General features: G+C 40.9%; 1 protein-coding gene across 4 annotated transcripts in view; it reads right to left on the bottom strand.

Annotated features, from left to right (window-relative positions):
* Window positions 1–4,458: 4,458 nt before the first annotated feature.
* Window positions 4,459–24,962, bottom strand: part of ZNF268 (zinc finger protein 268) — a 24,364-nt gene continuing 3,860 nt past the window's right edge. Inside the window, exons 2-5 of one of the 4 annotated variants that reach the window (XM_021714995.1) lie at window positions 21,176–21,376; window positions 15,168–15,294; window positions 14,766–14,858; window positions 4,459–7,843 (exon numbers count right to left, since the gene is read on the bottom strand). In XM_021714995.1, coding sequence (XP_021570670.1) covers window positions 5,451–7,843; window positions 14,766–14,858; window positions 15,168–15,294; window positions 21,176–21,376 — 2,814 coding nt within the window. In that variant the 3' untranslated portion in view covers window positions 4,459–5,450. Of the gene's footprint in view, window positions 7,844–13,221; window positions 13,317–14,765; window positions 14,859–15,167; window positions 15,295–21,175; window positions 21,377–24,962 lie in introns of those variants that run through there. The other 3 variants (XM_021714997.1, XM_021714998.1, XM_021714996.1) reach the window with 3 other exon arrangements.

Here is a 24,962-nt window from a genome sequence, read left to right as displayed (position 1 = left end):
TGGCTAGTGATGTTAAGCATTTTTTATGTTCTATTTTTGTATCTTTTGTCTCTTCAACTCCTCTATTTTTAAATTGGGTTGCTTAACTTTTTCTTGTCGAGTCCTTTATATATTCTCAGTACTAGCCTCTTATCAAACATATAATTTATAATTTTTTCCTCCTGTTGGCTTTTTTTTCACTTTCTTTATAGTGTCTTTGATCCCAAAAGCTTTTAATTTTGATTAAGTCCAATTAATTTCTTATTTTTTTCCGGTGTCTTTGGTGTCATATCCAATAAATTATTGACAAACCCAATGTAATAAGTACAGAAAATATATTTATCACTAGCCATTAGGTAAGCGAAAATAAACCACAATGAAATACCACTTCACGTCCATTAGAATGGTTATAATAAACTAGTATTAGAAAATATGTGAAGAAACTGGAAACTGTGCACTGTAGGTGGAATGTAAAATGATAGCGGTGATGGCTGCACAATAGTGGCAATGCACTTCTTGCCACTGAAGTGTACATTTAAAAATGTTTACAATGAAGATGGTGACGGGGCAACCTGGTCTATGAAACCCTCTGCAAAGAAGAACTGCAGTGGGTCTCTGGCTCTCGCCCCGGGGGCTGCGGACCCCAAAATCGCAGCCTGCTCTTCACTGCCACCGCTGGGGCATCGCAGCAGACTGGACAGCGACTGCAGTGCAGACGCCACTGCCGCCACCGCAGCCGCCGCAGCCACAGCCACAGCCACCACAGCCACTGCCGCCGCTGCTGGTAGCACATCACACCACCCGGGCCGGAGGCGATCCACAACTTCAGTCCTTGAAGCCCCTTCAGGGAAGATCTGCTGGGATCGCTGCCACCTCTCCTGCCACCGAGACGTCCTACCCACCGTGAGTCTCCTGGCTATGCCCTGAGGCAGGCACAATCTCCAGTCTCTGCCGGTTCCTGTCCAGCCCCGCCCCCTCTGGGGCAAGCAGCTGAGATAGCACCACCTGCTGGCGATTCAAGGTAACAACACCGAAATGGGAGAAACAAGCTTGAAAAGGACATAGGCCAGAGTGGTGAACGGAGGGTGATCGGAACTGTCCTTCACAGCAGACCAGGGGCAACTGACCCTAACTGCAAACTAATTTACCAGCTTGAAAAGAAAACTAGGAATCAGACCTAAAAGGACATTGGACTTAAACGAAAGGTCTCAGAGTGTGCTTCATTGATTGTTAGTTTAATGACTTAATTCTATTCCTACTGTATTGTTCCTTTTTTCCTTTTTTCCTCTTCCTTTTCTTCTCTTTTCTTCTCTCTGTTAGCCATATCTTTGTATAGAACAGCACACCAATAAGGTTGTTGGCTAACTTGTATGTTAGCATCACTATATGTTTTATTTTTTTTCATGGGAGTTGGTTCGTCAGTAGCTGTGATCTATTGTTTTTATCTGTTTCGGTATAGGTCTATCTCTCCATTTGTTGGCACACGTTTGTTTCCCCCCTTATTCCTCAACAGCAGGTTGAGGCTGGGGTGGCTGGTAGCAGCCACTGCACTCCAGTCTGGGTGACAGAGTGAGACTTCAACTCAAAAAAAAAAAAAAGATACAAGGGGGCTTTCTCTAGTTGTCTGTTTTCTATGTAAGGAACCTCCCGAATAGACCTTCTCAACAACTTCCATTTCCACTAGTAGCAGGGTCATGCACAGTAAAAATTATAGGTTTTTAAGTGGATATACTGCCATTTAAAATAATACAGTGATGCTGTAGGTGAATATTGGGTCCACATTAGTATGTTGGGAAGATTTCCTGTTAGCAGACTCATAGACTGCTAAGCCTAATTATGTCGTGACTTTTTTTTTTTGTTAATTATGTTTAGACTTTTAAAATCTATGTCCACATACGTAGTTGCAAGTCACTTTTTTTCTCCCAAATAGCTGTTTGATGGGAAAGTTGTGAAATGTTGGGGTTGTCTTTCCTTGGCTTTCCTTATAACTAATGACTATTCCTGAAAGTTTCTGGAATGTCTTTCTTTTCTGGGTATGGGGTAGGGGTAGAGAGACTAAGTTGATTTACAAGCCAGTGATTCATTTCCTATTTATTTTGTTTACTGGTTGCAGATCAACTTTATTATGTTTCATTTATCTGGCAAATTTTTCATTTCAGTTAAGAACATTAAAAGATAATTCAGGCGAGGTTTGGTGGCTCAGCTTGTAATCCCAGCACTTTGGGAGGCTGAGGCCAATGGATTGCCTGAACCCATGGGTTCGAGATCAGCCAAGGCACCTTGGCAGACGTCATCTCTACAATAAATCAAAAAATTAGCCAGGCATGGCAGCGCATGCCTGTAGTTCCAGCTACTTGGAAGCTGAGGCGGAAAGATCGCCAGAGCCCAGCAGGTCGATGCTGGGTGGCCAGGAGCATGCCGCTGCACTTCAGCCTGGGCGACAGAGACTCCAACTCAAAAATAAAAAACAAACAAAAAAGCCCTAATTCAGCATTATTCTCTCCCATAGTGTATGACTGCCAGCCTCAACAGGCTGTCAATATTTCTGACTTCTACTGGGCAAAGTTGCATGTGGATCTGCATCAGACAACACAACAAACTAAAATCTAACCAACCCTGGGTATTAGCAACCTGAAATACAGACTTTTTAAAAATGATTTTCTGAGCCCGCAAGTTCAAGACCAACCCAGGCAACTTGGCAAGACCTCATCTCTATGGCAACTAGAAAATTGCCGGGCTTGGTGGCTCAGCCTGTAATCCCACGCCTTTGGGAGGCTGAGGTGAGTGGATTGCCTGAGCCCGCAGGTTCGAGACCCGCATGGGCAGCAAGACCTCATCTCCACAATAAATCAAAAAATCAGCCGGGCGTGGTAGCACATGCCTGTAATTCCAGCTACTTGGAAGGCTGAGGTGGAAGGATCACTGGAGCCCAGCAGGTTGAGGCTGCAGTGGCTGGGAGTGGCCACTGCACTTCAGTCTGGGAAACAGAGTGAGACTCCAACTCAAAAAAAAAAAAAAAGAAAATTAGCCAGGAGTGGTATGGTAGCATGTGCCTGTAGTTCCAGCTACTTGGAAGGCTGAGGCGGAAGGATCGCTGGAGCCCAGTAGGCCAACTCGAGTGGCCGTGAGTGTGCCACTACACTCCAGCCTGGGTGACAGAGTGAGACTCCAAATCAAAAAATAATAATAATAAAGATTTTATTCTTTCTTGGCACATCAAAGGCAAAATACACCTTTACAGTATTTCCCTGATTTGGAGATATACTTTAGCAAATATCTGTAATTGTTTATGCAAGCTTTCTATTCTCTTCTGTGAACCATCATTCTTCACATTAGGTATCATGAGATTGGATTCTGTATAAAAAGCAGAATACAACAAAAATCAGGGAATCAGAAATCATTAAATTCCTCCCCTTCAAGGAAGAAAGTTGTATTGGGTAAGAGATGGGGCTTCCCAAATCCTCATATTCCTCCAAGATAGTCCTCATCTAATTGCCAGAGCCCTACTCTCTCCAGATTGATGCTCATTCACATAAGAAATTTGATGAGGCTGTGAAGAAAAAAATGACTTTGTGAGTAAACAACTGCCAAAATGATTTTTCACTACCCAGACTTTCCAGCTATATGTAAGCATGTCATTTGTATCACTTCAAGTCCACTGACTGAACACACCATCCTGAACTGAGGTTTTGAGTTCATTATCCACGTTATCCATGGCCATCACCTCTTGACTGCAATCTAGAAATCTTACTGTTTGAATTTTTTCTATGGCAGCAATTTCTGTTTTCCCCAGAACCTCAGTAAGCATGATTCATAACTAGTTTCACCAGTTCTGCCATGGAATACGGAGACTTGGAAGATTTCAATCCTGCCTTGGTAAACAACTTTTTCCAAATATCCATATATCTTTGCAAGCTTCTGGCTACACCTCTCTCTTGCACTCATTTCTGAAGCAGTCATAGTAAGCTGTAAGCAACAGAAGCACACAGCAGCCAACCTGACCAAAGACAGTATTAAAAAGACATTAAATTGCTCAAATTAAGATAAGTGAACCAGGTAGGTTAAGAAAATGACAGTAACTAAAGTTGTTCTGGGAAATCTCTATAGAAAAAACTACTTAATAATTGCATCTAGATGCTACCATAGAACAAAGGCTTAGTTTGCTTTTCCACACTTGAAAAAATCCATTAAAAGTTTAAAGTTCTAAATGACTCAGCCCTTGGTGATCAAAACCAGTCTTTGGCAGGCCAACCTGAATTATGCTTCCAGCACAACTGCATACTGCACACTATGAGAGAAAATTTATCTAAACGGCAATTAAGATGTTCTAACCAGTGAATATAGATTTGAGGCTACACAAACACATGAAATGTGAACTACACTGATTACTATAGAGGTGACCGCCAAGACTGCTTACCAAGGATAGAAAATAATACAGAAAATGTTTGCAGTGTTGAAATGTGTTTTTAATAGGCCATGTTATTCTAGTAACAACTTAAATTTAGTAAGAATCAATAAAACAATGTTGGTAAGCACAGTAGAAATCCATGGGAGATAATTTCATATTGATTTGTTTTGCATATGGCATTCACAAGTAAAATACCAAACTGGGCAAAGTTCATATTATGTAGGAAGATATCTAAATATCCCTGTAGGTCTTAGGATGTACTTTTTTATTATTAAGCTGATTATTACATTTATTTATACATTAAAATAAAACTTTGTATTTTATTATCAATTATACTTGAGAATTTTCTCCAATCTTTTCCTATAAGTTAGGAACACTTGGAACATAAATTTGCTTAAAATAATTTCTGGAAGAAACTATTTTTCAAAATTAAAATAACATTTTTAGAATGAGTTTTCTAATATATAATAAACATTTCAGCTGAGGATGAACATCATCTGATATGTTTGTAGATCTTCATTTCTATATTGACACTTTTTTCCTAGGGTTTTGTAAATATAGATGAAACTTTTCTCTTATAGCATTATTTCTCCAGGGTATGAGCTTCTGATACCTAAAATGCTTATAATTTTAGTAACTCTGCAATTCATTGTTTGTGTGATTTCTCACTAAAATCCTGTCAACTATGAATATCAAAGGAGTCTATTCTATATTAATTTGCTATATCGTTTCCTTTATGAGTTCATAATAAAGTGGCTTTCCAATTTTACTTTTATTCATATAGTTCCTCGCCTGTATAAACTGTCTAAGAAGGTACTACTTGCTCCTGAAAATGTTAATGAGTTACTAAATTCATTGGTTCCTATGTATATTTTCTAATACCTTTCTGCACATAAATAACAATTCTCTATGATGTCCCTGCATATGCAGTGCATTCATAAAGTATCTAATCAGTATGAGTTTTCTGGAGGACAACAAAGTAATTCCATTTACAGTTTCTCCTTCCCCATGTAATTTTGTATGTATCTCTTAAAGATTTACTTTAGAAAGTGTCATGCATTTATCAATGTTTGTCATCTACATGAGTTCTCTGATGCATAATGAGCTGTGACTTCCAACAAAAGGCTTTTCCACATTCAGTACATTTACAAGGTTTCTCTCCTGTATGTGTTCTCTGATGCGCACTGAGAATTGATTTCTGAGAGAAGGTCTTCCCACATTCATTGCATCCATAGGGTTTCTCTCCTGAATGAGTTCTCTGATGTACAATGAGCTGAGAATTCCTAATGAAGGCTTTTCCACATTCACTGCATTCATAGGGTTTCTCTCTTGTGTGCATTCTCTGGTGTACAATGAGCCGTACCTTTCCACTGAAGGATTTCTCACACTGACTGCATTTATAAGGGTTTTCCCCTACATGAGTTCGTTCATGTACAATGAGCAGAGACTTCCAAATGAAGGCTTTTCCACATTCAATACATTCATAAGGTTTCTCTCCTGAATGAGTTTTCATGTGTATAATGAGGTATGACTTGCTGCTAAAAGCTTTTCCACATTCACTGCACCCATAAGGTTTTTCCCCTGCATGAGTTCGCTGATGCGAAATAAGCTGGTCTTTCCTATTAAACGCTTTCCCACATTTGCTGCATTCATAGGGATTTTCCCCTGTGTGAATTCTCTGATGCACAGTAAGTTGTGAGTTGAAACTAAAGGATTTCCCACATTCACCGCATTCATGTGGCTTCTCGCCTGTATGAGTTCTCATATGTATAACGAGATATGATTTGCTTCTGAAGGCTTTCCCACACTCGCTGCATCCATATGGTTTCACACCTGTGTGACTTTTCTGATGTACAATGAGCTGTGACTTCAAACTAAAGGCTTTTTCACACTGACTGCATCCATAAGGTTTTACTCCAGTGTGGACTCCCTGATGGACAATAAGTTGTGACTTGAATGTAAAGGCTTTTCCACATTCACTACAACTATAGGGTTTCTCTCCTGTATGAGTTCTCTGATGTACAATAAGGTTTGACTTCGTATTAAAGGCTTTCTGACACTCACTACACTCAAATGGTTTCTCTCCTGTATGAGTTCTCTGGTGTATAATAAGCTGTGACTTTAAACCAAAAGCTTTTCCACAGTCACTACATTCATAGGGTTTCTCCCCTGCATGAGTTCTCTGGTGTGAAATGAGCTGGTATTTCCGACTGAAGGCTTTCCCACACTCATGGCACTCATAAGGGCTTTCTCCTGTGTGAATTCTCTGATGTATAATAAGTTGTGAATTAAAACTGAAGGCTTTCCCACAATCGTTGCATTCATGAAGCTTCTCTCCTGTATGAGTCCTCGTATGGATAATGAGGTATGATTTGCTCCTAAAGGCTTTGCCACATTCACTGCATATATATGGTTTTACTCCCATGTGACTTCTCTGATGTACAATGAGCTGTGACTTCAAACTGAAAGCTTTCCCACACTGAATGCACCCATAGGGTTTTATTCCAGTGTGACTCCCCTCATGTACAATGAGCTGTGACTTGAAAGTAAAAGCTTTACCACATTCGCTACAACCATAGGGTTTTTCCCCTGTATGCGTTCTTTGATGTACCAAAAGGTTTGACTTTGTATTAAAGGCCTTCCGACATTCACTGCATTCATATGGTTTCTCTCCTGTATGAATTCTTTCATGTATAATGAGCTGCGACTTTAAACCAAAAGCCTTCCCACATTCATTACATGCATAGGGTTTCTGTCCTAAATGAGTTCTCTGGTGTGAAACAAGCTGATCTTTTCTACTGAAGACTTTCCCACATTCACAGCATTCAAAGGGATTCTCATCTGTGTGAATTTTCTGATGTATACCAAGGTGTGAACTGAAACTAAATGTTTTCCCACACTCACTGCATTCAAGTAATTTCTCTCCTATATTAATTCTCTGATGTACCATAAGGTATGATTTACTGCTGAAGTCTTTCCCATATTCATTACATTCATAGTTTTTCTCTTGTGCATGAGTTTGCCGATGCACTACAAGGAATGACTTGCTGTTGAGAGCTTTCTCACAGTAACTGTATCCCAAGGGGTTTTCTCCCATATACATTTGTTGGCACATAAGTTGTGTCTTCCCATTAACAGTTTTTACAGATTCATTACTTTCACAGTATTTTATTCCAACAACAGTTTGCTTGTGTTTAGAATGAAGAAATGATTTCTTGCATACACAAAGTCCATTAGGATTCTTCCCATCATAACTACTGGTGAAGCCTGTATTATATTTCAAACTCTTTCCATACACGTCACATCTATGAGGTTTCTGTCTTAAAGAAACATAATTTGTACTAAGAAGACACAGTTTTCCAAATGCAGTGCATTCATAGTTTTTTGCTGTACTTCCCAGCTTCCCTTGATTTTCTTGATGCCATTCCATATGGTCATTGGTTTTCCACACTTTGTCTACAAATGAAAGCAAATGTCATACATTTAAAATAATAACATGATCTTCTAATGGAAAATTGCCTTAAAAATGCCATATCATGAGGGTTTTCTTTTAGTTTTAGATATGAATATAACTATCAAGTGTAATCATATCCAAACTCCTGGGTACTGGGAAAAACAAAACAAAATGAAAACTGAAGATAGGCACAGTAAACTAAACTGATAATGTATAAAGATTATTTGTAGTTTAAAAGTTTTACATATTGAATAAATAAGGCAAAATGGACACAAGGAACAATGAGCATAATATAAAGAGGTTGTAAGGGATCTTTGAACATTTGATTCCTTCAACAAATAATTACTAAATACCTATTAAGTGACAAACACTGCTAACCTCTAGAGAAATGGCAGAAAATACTACATATTAGTTCCCAGTCATCTTGAGAATAACATCTCACTGAAAGCCTAGACAGATGGATAAAAAATAAACTCACAAGGAACATCACGGTGAAGTTTTGTAACACTTAGGACAAAAAGCAGCTGTTAAAAGCTTTCAGAGAAACCACCAAAAAAAAAAAAAAAGCATACTATAGAGCAAAACTTAGAATAGTATTGTTCTTCTTATTAGGAACACTAGAGGATAGAAAATAGAACAATGAGAGTAAAGTAAAAACATTTTCAGATGCACAGATTTCAACATTTATACCTCATATACCCTTTTACAGGAAGCTACTGAAGAAGTGTTCCAACAAAACTAACCAAGAAAAGAGACAACAAAGGATATAGAAATTAAATAAAAAAGAAGATTCCAGGACAAAAATTGTATAGCAAGCCATGAGAAAAACCAGGTTTCACTGGAGCAAGTCAGAAAGTCCTGAGAGTAATGTCACCAGGAAGATGAAAGGAACAGAATTAACAATTTGGCTGAATGTATCAACCAAAAGTTTTTAGACACTAAAAGCAGAGACTGAGGCTAAATTTATAATAAACACATCGATGATAACAGAAAACAAGCAAATATAATTAACTACAAAAAAATAAAAAGTATAAACAAAAACTAATCATTTTATACTTGCATGACTCACCAGTAAATAGAAATTACAGTCATAATAAGAAAAATGGACAACTAATATTACTAAAAATGTAACTATTAGGATAATGGGAGCATGGGAAGAGACACTGTACATATGATGGGGAGGTAAGAAAGAAGAGTAAAAGAGAATTAAATTATCCTTCTATAATAATCATTAGAAAAAATTCAGGGTATAGTAGAATAAGCTTGATTATTTAGAAATATGAAGGCAAATAATGTAAGAGTTAAAAGAGATGACAGAGATTGTCTTTAAAAGGCATGGAAAACTCAGGGCACAGGATAGGCAGACCTCTTTTAACATAAAAAGAAACAAAAAGTCAAAGATACAAAGTAGACAGAAAAGAAGACACACAGGATTAAATCCTCAGGCACAACTACAAATGTCTGGTGGCTGAGAAAAAAGAATAGGTAGAGTCTCTCTAGATGCCCTAACTAATATGCTGACCAGGGTAATGAACAGATAAGGATACTAAGAAAACACAGCAGCAAGTTGGGTTTAGAGACAACAGATCAGTGGTTCTTAAAATCTCATTCCAGGTTTAATGTGAAAAAATTTCAAGTAGTTTTCCTACCTATCTGATCCCTGTTTATTCATTTTATACACAACCACCAAATTATATCCCCCAAACATCAATTCCAACTGGGGCAGTATCTTCACAGGCTGCATTAAGAAATAAATACAGATACACAATGGCCTGGGAGGGAGTGTTCCTGGCTATACTTGTTCCTATAGTAAAAAATATTTACATCAAAAAGAAACTAGGCCAGTGAGTAATTATACCTTTGTCCTAGAATCAGATTTGCTCCTGTGTTTGGCTGCCATTATTATCCCTATAGTCTTTTATAGTTTATGATTGCTGAAGTTATCTTAACCAACAAATCCCATACTTTTTCTTCTAATCCTTCTGTTGCTGATATCATACCTCTCCTATCTCAAGCTTCCATCACTTATTTCCCAGGATATCTAATGCATCTTCTATTGAGCAGACTTTATGCAATAATAACAGCAAAAGTGTTTGGTACCTCAAGGGAGAGTTCAAAGAATTCAAGAAATCAGGAGACAATACCAAACCCTGTAACTAGAAGACAGATATTCTTAAGCTTAAATATTATTTTTTATTTTATTTTTTAGAGTTGGGAGTCTCATTCTGTCGCTAAGCTGGAAGGTGGTGGCATAATCATGCTTACCGCAGCCTTGACCTCCTGAGCTCCAGTGATCTTTCTGCCTCAGCCTCCTGAGTTGCTAGGACTACAGGTGCATGCCACCATGTATGGCTAATTTTTTTTTTTTTTTTGTAGTGATGAGGTCTTACTATGTTGCCCAGGCTGGTCTTGAACTCCTGGGTTCAAGCAATACTCCCTACTCTGCCTCCCAAAGTGCTGGGATTAGAGACAAGAGCCACTGCACCCAGGGAAAGGTTATTTTTAAATGATTAAAGACCATATTAAACATGATTACTTGCTATGGTTCAAAGGCAATCACTGGGCATCCAAACATGCACCAACAGCCTTGAAATACTGAAGCTGAAGAAAACAACATTCTCCCCTAAAACCATCTTGAGCTTAACTAAAAAAGATGTCAGAAAGGAAATTATACTCTGCAAAAGGAAAGGTTCACCAGGTAGCTTACTTCACTGCCATAGAAAGAAGTCATGGCAAAACTTGCCTGATCAGGTTTCACTAGTGTAAACCAGTGGCTACTATGTGTGTTCCTTGATGTTGCCCTTTTGGATGGCTTTATGTGGATAACCTATCTTGAATTACAGGTCTCCAGGTGATAAATAACTACTACCAGGTCTGAATGGGAACAGGAACACAGACCTGCATTAATGCAGTACAGGAATAAAAAAAAGGGTTGCAGCCAGGTGTGGGGACTCACACCTTCAATCCCAGCACTTTGGGAGATGGAGGGAGGAGGATCACTCAAGCCCAGGAGTTTGAGACTAGCCTATAAAACACAGCAAGGTAGCTCTACAAAAATAAAACTAAAAAATTAGCTGGGTAGGTGGTGTATGCCTATAGTCCCAGTTACTCAGAAGGCTGACGCAGGAGGACTGCTAAAGCCCAGGAGGTGGAGGCTGTGGCCTCCACATGATCGTGGCCACTGCACTCCAGCTTGGGCAGCAGAGTAAATCCCTGACCCAAAAAAAAGGGGGAGAGGGATTAGCATATATCTGAAGATGGATGGCCTGGAAGAAAGTTGTGACGGGTGCCACTCAGTCATGGAAAGAAGAGAAGGCAGTCAGTGCTGCCTACTCAGTGGTTTTTCTGCCCTGTTACCAGTTGGCAGAGAGTTGGTTTTTTCCCATACCCACCCTTAAGGAGGTGTGTCTCAGTCAGGGAAAGTGAGATTTCACTTCCATGTCTAACCCCACCTCTAGCAGGTGAAGCATAATTTATCTGAGCCCATAGTGATAGTCCCATTTCTGTCTACCAGAGTCTTTTAAACATGGGCATGCGATAAAAATCTACGCTGTTGGACGTGATTAGTCTGCTAGAAATTTCCTGGAAAGAATTTACAGACTGATAAAGTCATGTGGGAAGAAAAAGCCCTTCTTATTCTAGTGGCCACTGGTATATCTGAATGTGTTGGCTAGAACTAGAACAGCCATCTGAGGACAATTAAGGGAGGTAATCTGAGCAAAATGCTGAGATACCTAAATGGGCTCATGGTGATTTGGTAAGTCAATCACTTAGCTGATCTGGGAGTTTTCCCCACTTCCAGATTCTTTGTGATGTATAGTAATAAATTACGTAGGCTTAAAATGGTTGGTTTAGGATTCATCAAAAATTTCAGCTGAAACAAATATAAGCACTGTTGATTTATTAGATCAAGCTAGTGACAGAATGGAGTGCTCAGGGAAGCATATCTGACAGCAACATCCAAGACGAATCAGTATAAAAAGTAAAATGAACAGATGTGGCTAATAAGTAGAGTAATACAGCCATAATACTGGCCTCATTTTGGCTGGGAATTGAGAAGGGCTTTAAAAGATCTTTTGATTTAAAAAAAAAAAAAAAAAAAAAGCATGGTGTAGTCCCCACTCATCAGTAGGCTGAAGTCGGAGGATCACTTGAATCCGGAATTTTGAGGCTGTGGTGAGTCAAGATCGCACCACTGGACTCCAGCCTGGGAAATAAGGCAAGACCCTGTCATAAAAACTGAAAAACCAGCTGGGCGCAGTGGCTCACACCTATAATCCCAGCACTTCGGGAGGCTGAGGTGGGCAGACTGCTTGAGCCCAAGCGTTCAAGACCAGCCTAGGAAACATAGTGAGATCTCATCTCTACATTAAAAAAATAAAAACATAGCCGGGTGTGGTGGTGTGTGTCTGTGATCCCAGCTACTCGGGAAGCTGAAGTGGAAGAATCACCTGAGCCCAGGAGGTCATGATCATGCCACTGCACTCCAGCCTGAGTGAGAGTGAGACCCTGACTCAAAAAAAAAAAAATTAAAAACGGCCTCTTGGCCAGGCACAGAGGCTCCACCTATAATCCCAGCACTTTGGGAGACAGAGGCGAGAGTACTGACTGAGCCCAGGGGTTCAAGACCAGCCTGGGCAACTTGATGAGACCTTGTCTCTACAATAAATCAAAAAATAATAAGCTGGGAATGGTGGGGTGAGTCTGTAGTTCCAGCTACTTGGAAGGCTGAGGTGGAAGGATTGCCTAAGCCCAGCAGGTCGAGGCTGTGGTGGCTGTGTGTGCCACTGCACTTCAGCCTGGGCAACAGAGACTCCAACTCAAAAAAAACCAAAAAAGACCTCTCTTTAAAGGACCAAAATATTAACAGACTATACCAAGACTAGTACAAGATCTGCACAGAAAGAATATTCAAGCTGACTCCCTACTGCCAGGAAAAAAAACTAGAAACAGTAGTGCAAACCATGAATAGGAAGGTGAGAAGGTAGTATGCGGTTACGAACAGTGGAAGATATGATTCCAGTTTCTGAAAATGAGACCATGGAGTAGTAGCACAAGGAAGCAGTAGCACAAGTTTGACTGGTGAATCAGTCAAAACCAGGACCAAAGGGCAGATGAAAGATTAATGTGGCAGTCAATTACCAGCAGAAAAACAGAGAGTTTAAATCTGCAGAATGGAAGGTGCTATGGTTTGAATGTGTCCTCTCCAAAATTCATGTTAAAACCTAATCCTCATAGTGGTAGTATTAGGAGATGGGACCTTGTAGGAAATGATAAGTGATAACCTCATAAATGGATTAGTGACTTCTCAAAGGGCCAAAGGGAACTATCTTAAATCCTTTGTGCTCCTCCTTCTGTTCCACAGTATTCCTCACTCTGGAGGACGCAGCAACAAGGTGTCATCTTAGAAGACCAGGACCTCACCAAACACCAAATCTGCCAGCACCTTGGTCTTATATTTCTCAGCCTCCAGAACTGTAAAAATAAGTTTCTATGTATTACAAATAACCCAGTCTGTGGCAATTTGTTATAGCAGCATAAATGGACTAAGACAGAAGTTTTTTTGTTTTTGTTTTTGAGATGGGATCTCACTCTGTTGTCCAGATTGGAGTATAGAGGTCCCATCATAGCTCACTGCATCCTGGACCTCTTAAACTCAAGCAATCCTCCCGCCTCAGCTTCCAGAGTAGCTGGACCTACAGGCACATACCACCAGGCCTTGCTAAGTCATTTAAAAGTTACAATATATGGCTGGGCCCGGTGGCTCAGCCTATAATCCCAGCACTTTGGGAGGCCGAGGTAAGAGGATTGCCAGAGCCCAGGGGTTCAAGACCAGCCTGGGCAACTTGGCAAGACCTCGTCTCTACAATAAATCAAAAAAATTAGCTGGGTATGGTGCCACACACTTGTAGTTCCAGCTACTTGGAAGGCTGAAGAGGAAGAATTGCCTGAGTCCAGCAGGTCGAGGCTGTGGTGGCCACGAGCATGCCACTGCGTTCCAGCCTGGGTGAGAGTGAGACTCCAACTCAAAAAAAAAAAAAAGTTACAATATACAATGAAAATAAAGAATATAAGGCCAAGCACAGTGGCTCATACCTGTAATCCCAGCACTTTGGGAGTCAAGGGGGAGGTCTGTTTGAGCCCAGGAGTTTGAGACCAGCCTAGGCCACACAGTAAGACCTCATCTCTACAAAAAAATTTTCAAAAATTGCCCAGGTATGTTGGTGCATGCCTGTAGACCCAGCTACTCAGGGAATTGAGGCAAGAGGATCACTAGAACCCAGGAGTTTGAGGCTGTAGTAAGCTATGATTGTGCCACTGCACTCAGCCTAGATGACAGAGTGGAATGCTAACTCAAAAAAAAAAAAAAAAAAAGACTCCTTGGACTCTGAAAAGCAAGAGATGCTAGGGAGAATGTAAGGGAAATAAGTGCTTGGTCATGTAGTTGGAGAACAGGGTCAATAGGGGTCACTAAAGTAAGGGAGAGGGGTGAAAGCGTCAAACAGGGTCACATAAATGTAACAAATGACAAGGGAATGTGTTAAGAGACAGAGTGATGATGTTAAAGCCATTAGCATGGAGAAGCATGGAAGGGGAAGAATCTGCCAGTAGGTTTCAAAGAGAAGGAAGCTGGGACTATGGTTGTCAAGTTTAATTGCTGGGGAATTTAACAATATAAATTTTTAAAAATAGGAAGCAGAAGAGGCATGAAAGTCACAAGTGAAGGAGAGAAGAAAAGCTTGCTGCAATGCATAATGAAATGAGAGAGTAAGAAGGAAATTGAGGATGTCAACAAGAAGATTACGCAAGAGTGCATGGTAATAAACGAGACCAAAGAAAGTGCAAATAAGAGGGGCACGTCACATGAGAATTCATACCAATTCTGAATAAGGAGGAAAAGATCAAAATGTCTCTATCACTCACCAGGATGGCCCTGACTTGGAGTTTTGGACTGTACCACACACAGCTCTTCTTGTTCTAACTTGAAGATGACATCAGGTTTGGTGTGCTGATAACCTATAAATAGAAAAATCAGACAACCTAGACTAAAACTGTTTGGGATTCAAGGATTCTGAAAAATGGGGTAGATATGGTTTAGAGGTGGTAAGATGAAGCTGCCCTTTTGTTCTTTAGCAAAGTAAAGACCACTCAATTGGCAAACTCTGATGCCCAGTGAGGGACTAAGAAAGTTCCAGCCTTAAACTGTAAGTCCAAAATCACTAATTATTTCACAGAATCCAACCCCCAACCCCTCCCAGGTTTCAGCAACCAAGGAAGAGAAGCCTGGAGATTAAGCATACTTCTCCCCAGGGAGGCAGTACTTACCCAGGGACACCAGGTTACTATAGTTCTCCAGCATCACACTCCTGTACAGGTGCTTCTGAGTTGGGTCTAGCAGCTGCCACTCCTCCCAGGTAAAATCAACAAACACATCCATGAATGACAATGAACCCTGAAATAGAATATTCCCATCCAATCTCAAGTTATTGTACTACAATTGTAGAAAACAACAGACTGCTCAGGATGTCCATTATTTACATTTAACTCTGTGAGAAAAAAACTGTATTGAAAACATCCATCAATGTGCATTAAGTCATTCACTCTTTCATCCAACATACACAAATGAGAGAGTATCTCTTTAAAATTTTAAGCTTCCTACAGACCATCTGTGCAGGGCTCCCTGGATATGGGATATTCAGTGCTAAAAACAGGACAATCACAGGCAAAAAGGCTCAGTTGATCACCCAAAACCTACATATAGTTACTGACTTCTAGGTGCCAGGAATTCAACTAGGTACAAGTAAATGAAATGTATGAAATATTGTTCTTTCCTCAAAAGTATTCAGCATTGAGAGGGAAGGAAAGTAAGCACGCAAATGCAACTCGAAGTCAAAGCTTGGATAAAAGAACACAGACTAAAGCATGGGCAAAAAGGAAGCAAGCAATGCTATTTGACAGTGTCAGGTGGAGTCTGTGAAAGGGTACTACTGTGAAAGGGTACTACAGAAGTGACCACCAGAAATGACCACCACATATTAGAACTTGGTAGACTACAAAGGCAACAATTTTAAGTAGCAGCCAGTCTGTGGAACAAAGTCCTGAACACGAAGATAGCAAATGAGCATATAAAGCATGTTAAACATCATATGTCATTAGGGAATTACAAATGACACACCACTACACACCTAGTAGCATGGATAAAGTCCAGAAAACTGACAGGAGAGACTATGCAGCAATAGAACTCTTATTTATTGTTGGTGGGAACATAAAGTCATAGAGTCACTTTGGAAGGCAGTTTGGTAGTTTCTTACAAATATAAACATAGTTTTACCATACAATCTAACAGTTGTGCTCCTAGTTATTTATACAAATAAAATAAAAACTCTTGCTAAGCAAAAAAAAAAAAGAAATTTTAAGTATCAGAAATCAAAGAGGCCGGGCCTGGTAGCTTAGCCTGTAATACTAGCACTTTGGGAAGCTGAGGCGAGTGGATTGCCTGAGCCTGCGGGTTCGAGACCCGCCCAGGCAACTTGGTGAGACCTCATCTCTACAATAAATCAAAAATGAGTGTCTGTAGTTCCGGCTACATGGAAGGCTGAGGCAGAAGGATCGCCTGAGCCCAGCAGGGTGAGGCTGTGGTAGCCAAGAGTGTGCCACTGTACTCTAGTTTGGGCGACACAGAGAGACTCCAACTCAAAAAAAAAATAAAATCAAAGAAAGGGTAACAGTATTGATCCCACAGACATGAAAAGACAAACAACTCTATGCATATAAATTCGAACTTAGATAAAACAGACATATTCCTTACAAGACATAAATTACCAAACTCACTCAGGATAACCTTGATAACTTACTTTCTTCTTCTCTCTCTCTCTCTCTCTCTCTCTCTCTCTCTATATATATATATATATATATATATATATAAATTTTTTTTTTAGTTGGAGTCTCAGTCTTTATATATATAAATTTTTTTTTTAGTTGGAGTCTCAGTCTTCCAGGCTGGAGTGCAGTGCCACACTCACAAACATCCCAGTGTCAACCTGCTGGGCTCCCGCAATTCTTCCACCTCAGCCTTCCAAGTAGCCAGAACTATAGGCACACACTACCATGCCCAGCTAATTTTTTTTTTTTTAATTGTAGAGATGAGGTCTCTCCAAGTTGCCTGGCCTGATCTCAAATCTGTGGGCTCAGGCAATCCACTTGCCTCAGCCTCCCAAAGTGCTGGGATTACAGGCAGAGCCACCAAGCCTGGCCAATCTGTATATTAAAGAAATGAAATTTATAGTTAAAGGCATATAGATTAGAAAAAAGAAATAAAACATTTTCTTTTCTTCTTTTAATTACCAAGAGGGTAAGAAGGAAACCGAGGATGCCAATGAGATTAACTAAGATGACATGAAGATGACAATTGTTTATGAAGAATATTCCAAAGATTCTTTAAAAAAAGAAAAAAGCTCTTGGCTGGGTGCAGTGGCTCAAGTCTGGTAATCCCAGCACTTTGGGAGGCCGAGGTGAGATGATTGCCTGAGCCCACAGGTTCGAGACCAGTCCGGGTAAAATGGTGAGAACTCATCTGCACAATAGAAAAAAAAAGTTCTGATAACTAACAAGTGAGTGTAGCAAGGTCACAGGATATAAGATCAATATACAAGAGTGCAGTGAGCCAGGTGCAGTGGCTCATGCCTATAATCCTAGCACTTGGGAAGGCCAAGGTGAGAGTATTGCCTGAGTCCATGGGTTTGAGACAAGCCCAGGCAACTCAGCAAGACTTCATCTCTACAATAAATCCCAAAATTAGCCAGGTATGGTAGTGAGTGCCTGTAATTCCAGCTACTTCGAAGGCTAAGGCGGAAGGATCACCTGAGCCCAGCAGGTTGAGGCTGCATCGGCCATGAGCGTACCACCGCACTCCAGCCTGGGCAACAGAGTGAGACTCCAACTCAAAAAAAAAAAAAGAAAAGAAAGAGTCAGCTATATGCCTATACAGCAGCAATAAATAATTAAATTTTGAAATTAACAAGCCAATACTGCTTATAATAGCAACAACAAAACAGAGTTTAAATCTAAAAAACTATGTGCAGGATCTATATGCTTAAAACTACAAACACTGATTTTTTTAAAAATCAAATATCTATGTAATGGGGAGATACCCTATGTTTATGAATTGGAAAACTCCCATTATTAAGATGTAAATTCTTTCCAATTTGACCTATTCCAATAAAGATCCCAGTGAATTTTTTTGTAGCAATTTATAAGGTTTTCTATAATTTATATGGAAAGGCAAAGAAGCTAGAATTGTTAAAACAACTCCAAAGAAAAACAAAGGTAGAGAACTCTCACTTGTCAATTTTATCACTTACTATAGAATCAAGACAATATGGTATTGATGAAAGATTAGACACATCGATCAAAATAACAGGACAGAGAACAAAGAAAAAGACGCACACAAACACTGTTTCTTGATTTTTTACAAAGACAATTCAATGGAGAAAGGACTATTTTTTAAATAAATGGTGCTGGAATACTTGTAAATTAATACACCAACAAAAAACGAACCTCAACATATATCCCATACCCTAGATAAAAATTAATTCAAATACACAATGAAATACTGCTACATATTTATTAGGATGGCAAAATTTAAAAAAAAAAAAACCAAGCACTGGCAAAGATGCAGAGCAACAGGGACTCTCACTCACTGCTGGCTGGAATGCAAAATGATATGGCAACTTACAGTTTCTTTTTTTTTGTTTTTGAGTTGGAGTCTTGTTCTTGTCACCCAGGCTGGAGTGCAGTGGCACATTCACCGCCACCGCAGCCTTGACCTACTGGGCCTAGGCAACTGATCCTTCCGCCTCAGCTGGGCTACAGATGCACATCACCATGCCCAGCTAGTTTTTGTGATTTATTGTAGACACAAGGTGTCACCAAGTTGCCCAGGCTGGTCTCGAATCCCCAGGGCTCAGGCAATCCTCTCACCTCCACCTCCCAAAGAGCTGGGATTACAGGCTGAGCCACCGTGCCTGGTCCATAGTTTCTTATAAACATGGTGCTACCATACAATCCAGCAGAAATGCTCCTGGTTCTTTACCCAATTTGAAAACATGTCCACACAAAAACATATACACAAATGTAGACAGCATTCACAATAGCCAAAAGCCACAAGCAACTGGATGCCAAGACTTGCTATAAGTAAATATAGTATGGTACTGGCATAAGGCCAGAAAAGTAGATCAATGGAACAGAACAGTGAATTATGAGATAAAACCTGTATACCTGGTATGTGAGAAAGGTAGCACTATTCACACCCAGTGTATGGTAAATCTAAAAGTGAAAGGTAAAATAACAAAATAACAAAAGAAAATATCTTTATGGGCCAAGCTCAGCGGCTCAGCCTGTAATCCCAGCACTCTGGGAGGCCGAGGCAAGTGGATTGCCTGGGCCTGCTGGTTCCAGACCAGCTCGGGCAATTTGGCGAGACTTTGTCTCTACAACAAAATCAAAAATTTAGCCAGGTGAGGTAGCACGCGCCTATAGTTCTAGCTACTTGGAAGACTGAGGCGGAAGGAATGCGGAGCCTAGCAGGTCTATGCTGGGATGGCATGAGCGTGCCACTGCATATACTCCAGCCTGGGCAACAAAATGAGACTCCAACTCAAAAAAAAAAAAATCTTTATGAGCTTAAGATAAGTTACTAAATTGGACACAAAAATCATTGGCAATAAAAGAAAAAAATCATAGCCCAGAGTCAGTAAAAGTTAGAAATATCTGTTCATCAAAAGCATTGGCTGGGCTCAGTGGCTCAGCCAGTAATCCCAGCACTTTGGGAGACCGAGGCAAGTGAATTGCGTGAGCTTGTGGGTTAGAGACCAGCCCGGGCAAAAGTAGTACATGTACACTATGGAATGCTATTCAGCTATCAAAAGAATGAAACAATGTCTTTTGCAGTAACTTTGAGGATCATTCTAAGGAACTAACTCAGGAACAGAAAATCATATTCTCACTTATAAGTGGGAGCTAAACTAAAGATATGTGAAGACATAAACAATAGTTTAATGGACATTGGAAACTCGTAAGAGGGTGGCGGGAAAGGGGTAGAAGAACAAAAAAAGTCACCTAACAGGTACAAATGTGCACAGGTGGGGGTGGTGGGTACATTTAAGCCCACACCAAAACTATTTGTACTCCCAAAGCTACTGAAATAAAAAAGCAAACAAACACTTTTATTGATCTCACTTTCTCCTCCAGCTCTTAACCCAAATTCTCTCCTCTTTTTTACAGCAAGATTCCCTGAAAACACCTCTACTCATTGTTTTCAATTCCACCCCTCCAATTCTTCTTCTTAAATCTACTAGGCTTTTACACCCCCAGTCCACCAAAATTGCTCTGATCAAAGTAACAATTTATAGCAATTTACTATCTCTTAACTGAATTCTAAGTCCTAAACTTAATTGATCTGTCAGTTGCCTTTGACAGAATTGATCACCCCCTCCTCTTGACACACTATCTTCAGAAGTCTATACTGTCCTGAAAGTTCCTTTGTTTTCCTGACCTCAGCCATTTGGTTTTCTCTTCACTCACTTTCTCGAGAATCCTATCCAGTCTTTCAACTTGAATTGTCATCTATATGCTGACAAGACCCAAGTTAATTCTGTAGCCTAATTCTCTCCTTGAACTCTGGGCTCATCAGGCCCATATAACAAAGTGCGTGGTCAACTTCTTCATTGGCATATCTCGTAGTTATCTCATGTACAACATATTCAAAAATGAAATTCCGATTTCCTCCTCCAAGTCCTCAATGGTTTTCTTCCTCTTAGTAAAAAAAACTTGAAATCATTTTTGATTTGTCACTTTCCCTTGCACTCTACGTTCAATTTAAAAAGAAAAAAAAGAAGCACCCCAGTAAAAAATTGAATATGGACTTTGTATCAAGTTAGTTTTAAGCTTTAATGTGCATGAATCACTGAATCTTGTTCAACGAAGAGTCTGGTATTAAGAGAATTGAGGTAAATTCTGCGCTTCTAACAAGCTTCCAGAACAATATATATTTTGTAAGCATATATTTTAAATATACATATGTGTGTATATGTGTGTGTGTATGCAAAACAAAAAAATGATCTTGGGGGTGGAGGAGAAGGAAATCAAGTGTGGTGAAATAAGAGAATTTATAAATAAAGGTAGATAGGGACCCTACATGAAGCAATGATGAAAACAAGCTATGAACAGAGGAACGATTAACTTAGCCCTTTGATCTCTATCTCTCTACCCACCCCTCCCCCAAAAAAAAGAAGAAAGAAAGAAAATAAGTGAGAATAAACAAACAAGAAACTCACCCAGGACTTGGTGATTTTCGGATGCTCTGGGGAAATAAACAGCCACTCTAGGACTTTCTCTGTCCTGTGACTCTTCTGCCTTTGCCCAGATGCTTTAAGAAGAGGTCTCACATCAAGGATCCCTTGGCCCAAGATGGATTCCTGACCTTGTAGCTTTCTGATCCTATCACATGAACCATCTTGTTCCTGGAGAGGTGGGACCTATGGACTCAAGAGCAAACGCATTTTAGTGAGTGTATATCCTTCAGATCCCTATCGCAGCTGGTGAATCACACTCACAGTGAGGCTGGGCTGGGTGTTCTGTAGACTGTGCTTAGTGCCCCTGTGGGGCAAAAGCAAGACAAGGTGCACACAGAGAGCCCAGCATGCTGAAAACAATTCCACCCACAGGTTCTATACGGGCCCTCAGGACTCCTGAAAGTGCAAAAAGTACACCTGAGAGCCACTCAATATTTAAACAACTTCTGGGCAGCCACTTAAATGAGAATATGATGCCAAATGCTAAGGAGGAAACAGCCCCCAGTTTTAGGTGGGTGAGCTTCAGGATGAGATTTCTGAATAAATCAGCATTTCAATCCATGTTTCTCCTCCTGCCATCTAGATGTCCACGAACAACTCACTTCACTTCTCTGAATCTTACTTTTTGTAGTGAAAACACTAAGAATACGATGAGATCAGGGTCACGGTATTGTATTTTTAACTCCCCAAAACTCTTAAAACAAGAGACGTATCAGAAAAATAAAAGAAAGAACAATGACATCCATAAAGTAAAAATAAAAACAAACTAGGTGACAGAGTTATGAGATACAGACAGAGGTGACCCAACTGCAAGAGGGCACTCAGAGCAGTTCCCAACAGAAGAAGTAGTGGGAAACGAGGGGAGATTCTTACAGGCCGTATCACTGCAGGATCGCCAAAGTCACCAATAAATGTGTAGCCTCCCCTGGTGGAATTTATAACAAACAACAGACTGAAAATCCTCTGAGGTTGAGAGCTTAAGATGACTGTAAACATTCCTAGGCCAGGCACTGTGGCTCAAGCCTCCAATCCCAGCACTTTGGGAGGCCAAAGCAAGAGGATTGCCTGAGTCCAGGGGTTTGAGACCAGCCTGGGCAACTTGGCAAGACCTCGTCTCTGAAATAAACCATTAGCCGGGTGTGGTAGTGCATGCCTGTAGTTCTAGCTACTTGGAAGGCTGAGGCGGAAGGATCACCTAAGCCAGGCAGGTCAAAGATGTGGGGGCCATGAGTGTGCCACTGCACTCCAGCCTGGGGGACAGAATGGGACTCCAACACACACACACACACACAAATCCCTGAAGTCTGCAGCAACTTGGATAAAACTGGAGGCCATAATCTTACGTGAAATAACTCAGGAATGGAAAACTAAACACTGCATGTTCTCACTTTAAGTAGGAGCTAAGTTATGAGTCTGCAAAGGAATGTAGAATAATATAATGCAGCAGTCCCCAACCTTTTTGGAGTCAGGGACTGGTTTCGTGTAAGACAATTTTTCCACGGACTAGAGAAGGGGAGTGAGGGGGGACCATCAGGCATTAGATTAGATCCTCAGGAGTGTGCAACTTAGATCCCTTACATGTGCAGTTCACAACAGGGTTCAGGGTTCACGCTCTTAGGAGAATCTAACGCTGCTCCTGCTCTGACAGGAGGCAAAGCTCTGCTCGCTTCCCCTGCTCACTTCCTGTTGTGTAATCTGGTTCCTAACAGGCCACAGACTGATAGTGTTTCACAGCCCAGGGGTGTGGTCTGTTAGGAACCCTGGTATAATGAACATTGGAGACTCAGAAGGCGTAGAAAGTGGGTGAGAGATGAAAAATTACTTATCGGGTACACTGAAAGCCCAGACTTCTTTATGATACAAGTCATTCATGCAACCAAAAACCACTTGTACCCCTAAAGCTATTGAAAAAAAAATCCCTAAAGTCACTAAGTGATGTGGCCATCTAAGACCATGAAAATCTGAAAACAGTCCCTTCCAGAAGCACAGATCCACATTCTGAAGGAAAGCTGCTAGAAATAGAGACCAAATTGAGCAGCACGAAGAGAAAAAAGACTCAGGAAGTAAGAAGGAAGAGAGAGAGGGAATTCAGGGTGAAAGAGACAGGGAAGAGGAAAGAACAGATAAAGAAAAGGAAGGCGAGAAAGACTATCAGCAAGAGTGATGGGGGAAGAAGGCTTAGAAAGAGGGAGGATTCAGAGAAAGCTTACTCCAGAAATTATTTAACAAAAACTCACAGCATGCAAGTATGAGAGAAACATATTAAAACAAGGTCTATCAAACTCCAGGAAACACAAGGCTAGAGGCAGGCAAAAAAGCTTCCTGACAAGGCTTAGCACCAAGAGTCAGGTCATGTTCTGAGCCCTTCATGACAACAGGAGACTCAAACAGGGGCTTCTTGCCCCAAACAGAATGGCTTCTTAATAGGCCAGAAAATCCATCATAACTGAACTGGAAAACAGAAACAAAAACATACAACATTATTGGGGGGTGGGGGAGAACCACACGAGGCTCAGAAAGACAATAAAAACATATTCAAAATATCTGGCCACAAACCTACACAAGGTTTTAAGATGTTAATACCTAATACGATATTTAGCACAGAACCTCACACAGAGTAGACACTGAACATGACCATTGGGTTAAAATGGCAAAAACAAAAGCAGGAATACTTTAAGAAAATAAACCACTCTAAAACATAACAACAGGATGCAAAGCACAAGCTGATTCGTAGAAGAGAGGACTCTAAGCTGGGCTCGATGGCTCAGCCTGTAATCCCACGCTTTGGGAGGCTGAGGTGAGTGGATGGCCTGAGCCCGCGGGTTTGAGACCTGCCTGGGCAACTTGGCGAGACCTCATCTCTACAATAAATAAAAAATTAGCCGGGCGTGGTAGCATGAGCCTGTAGTTCCAGCTACTTGGAAGGCTGAGGCGGAAGGATCCCCGGAGCCCAGCAGGTCAAAGCTGCGGTGGCTGGGAACGGCCACTGCACTCCAGTCTGGGAGATAGCATGAGACTCCAACTCAAAAATAATAAAAAAAGAAAAGAGGACTCTACCTTCAAACTTCCCCCAACTCTGTCCAGTGTCTCCATTTCTACGGCCCAAGGAAAAAACCCCGCTATCTCTTGTCTGAACCACAGTAGTTACCTACCCTCACCTTTCCTCCTTTTCCCTTCATCTTCTTTTGCCCACCTACAGTCTGTTCTCTACTCAGCAGCCAGAAGGGTCTTTGAAAATCCTCAGCAGACCATATTGTTCCCTTTCCTACCAAGCCCCAACCCTAGCTTCCTAGTCTGATCTGGCCTCTGGCACCTGTGTTCACCTGCTCCCCTCTCCCTCACCCACCGGCCCCAGCCACCCAGCTCTTCCTTCCATGTTACAAAGGCCCTAAACTTCAACCCCACAGCCTTGACCCTGGCTGTTTCCACCTGGCTGCTCTTCTACCTGCTCTTCCCAAGGCTGGCTTGCTCTTGTAACTCAGACCTTGGCTTAGATGTCACCTCCTCAGTAGGGGCCTTCCCTGAGCAACCAAGCTAATTTAGCTACCACAGATTCTTTCAGTTCACATTTAAAAACTTTAATTCTGTGAATAACACAACTGTGATGTTTTCCTTTTATTTATAATTAGTTTCTTCATCATTTATTTGTCGTGTCTCCCTTCAAGAACATGGATTCCAGTTGGGCTCGGTGGCTCAGCCTGTAATCCCATGCCTTTGGGAGGCTGAGGTGAGTGGATTGCCTGAGCCCGAGGGTTCGAGACCCGCTTGG

The sequence above is a fragment of the Carlito syrichta genome, unplaced genomic scaffold (assembly GCF_000164805.1).
Source record: "Carlito syrichta isolate Samal-C Ts95f unplaced genomic scaffold, Tarsius_syrichta-2.0.1 Scaffold306507, whole genome shotgun sequence".
Classification (NCBI taxonomy): domain Eukaryota; kingdom Metazoa; phylum Chordata; class Mammalia; order Primates; family Tarsiidae; genus Carlito; species Carlito syrichta.
Note: the sequence above shows the minus strand (reverse complement) of the source record. Positions and strands in the feature narration are given on the sequence as shown.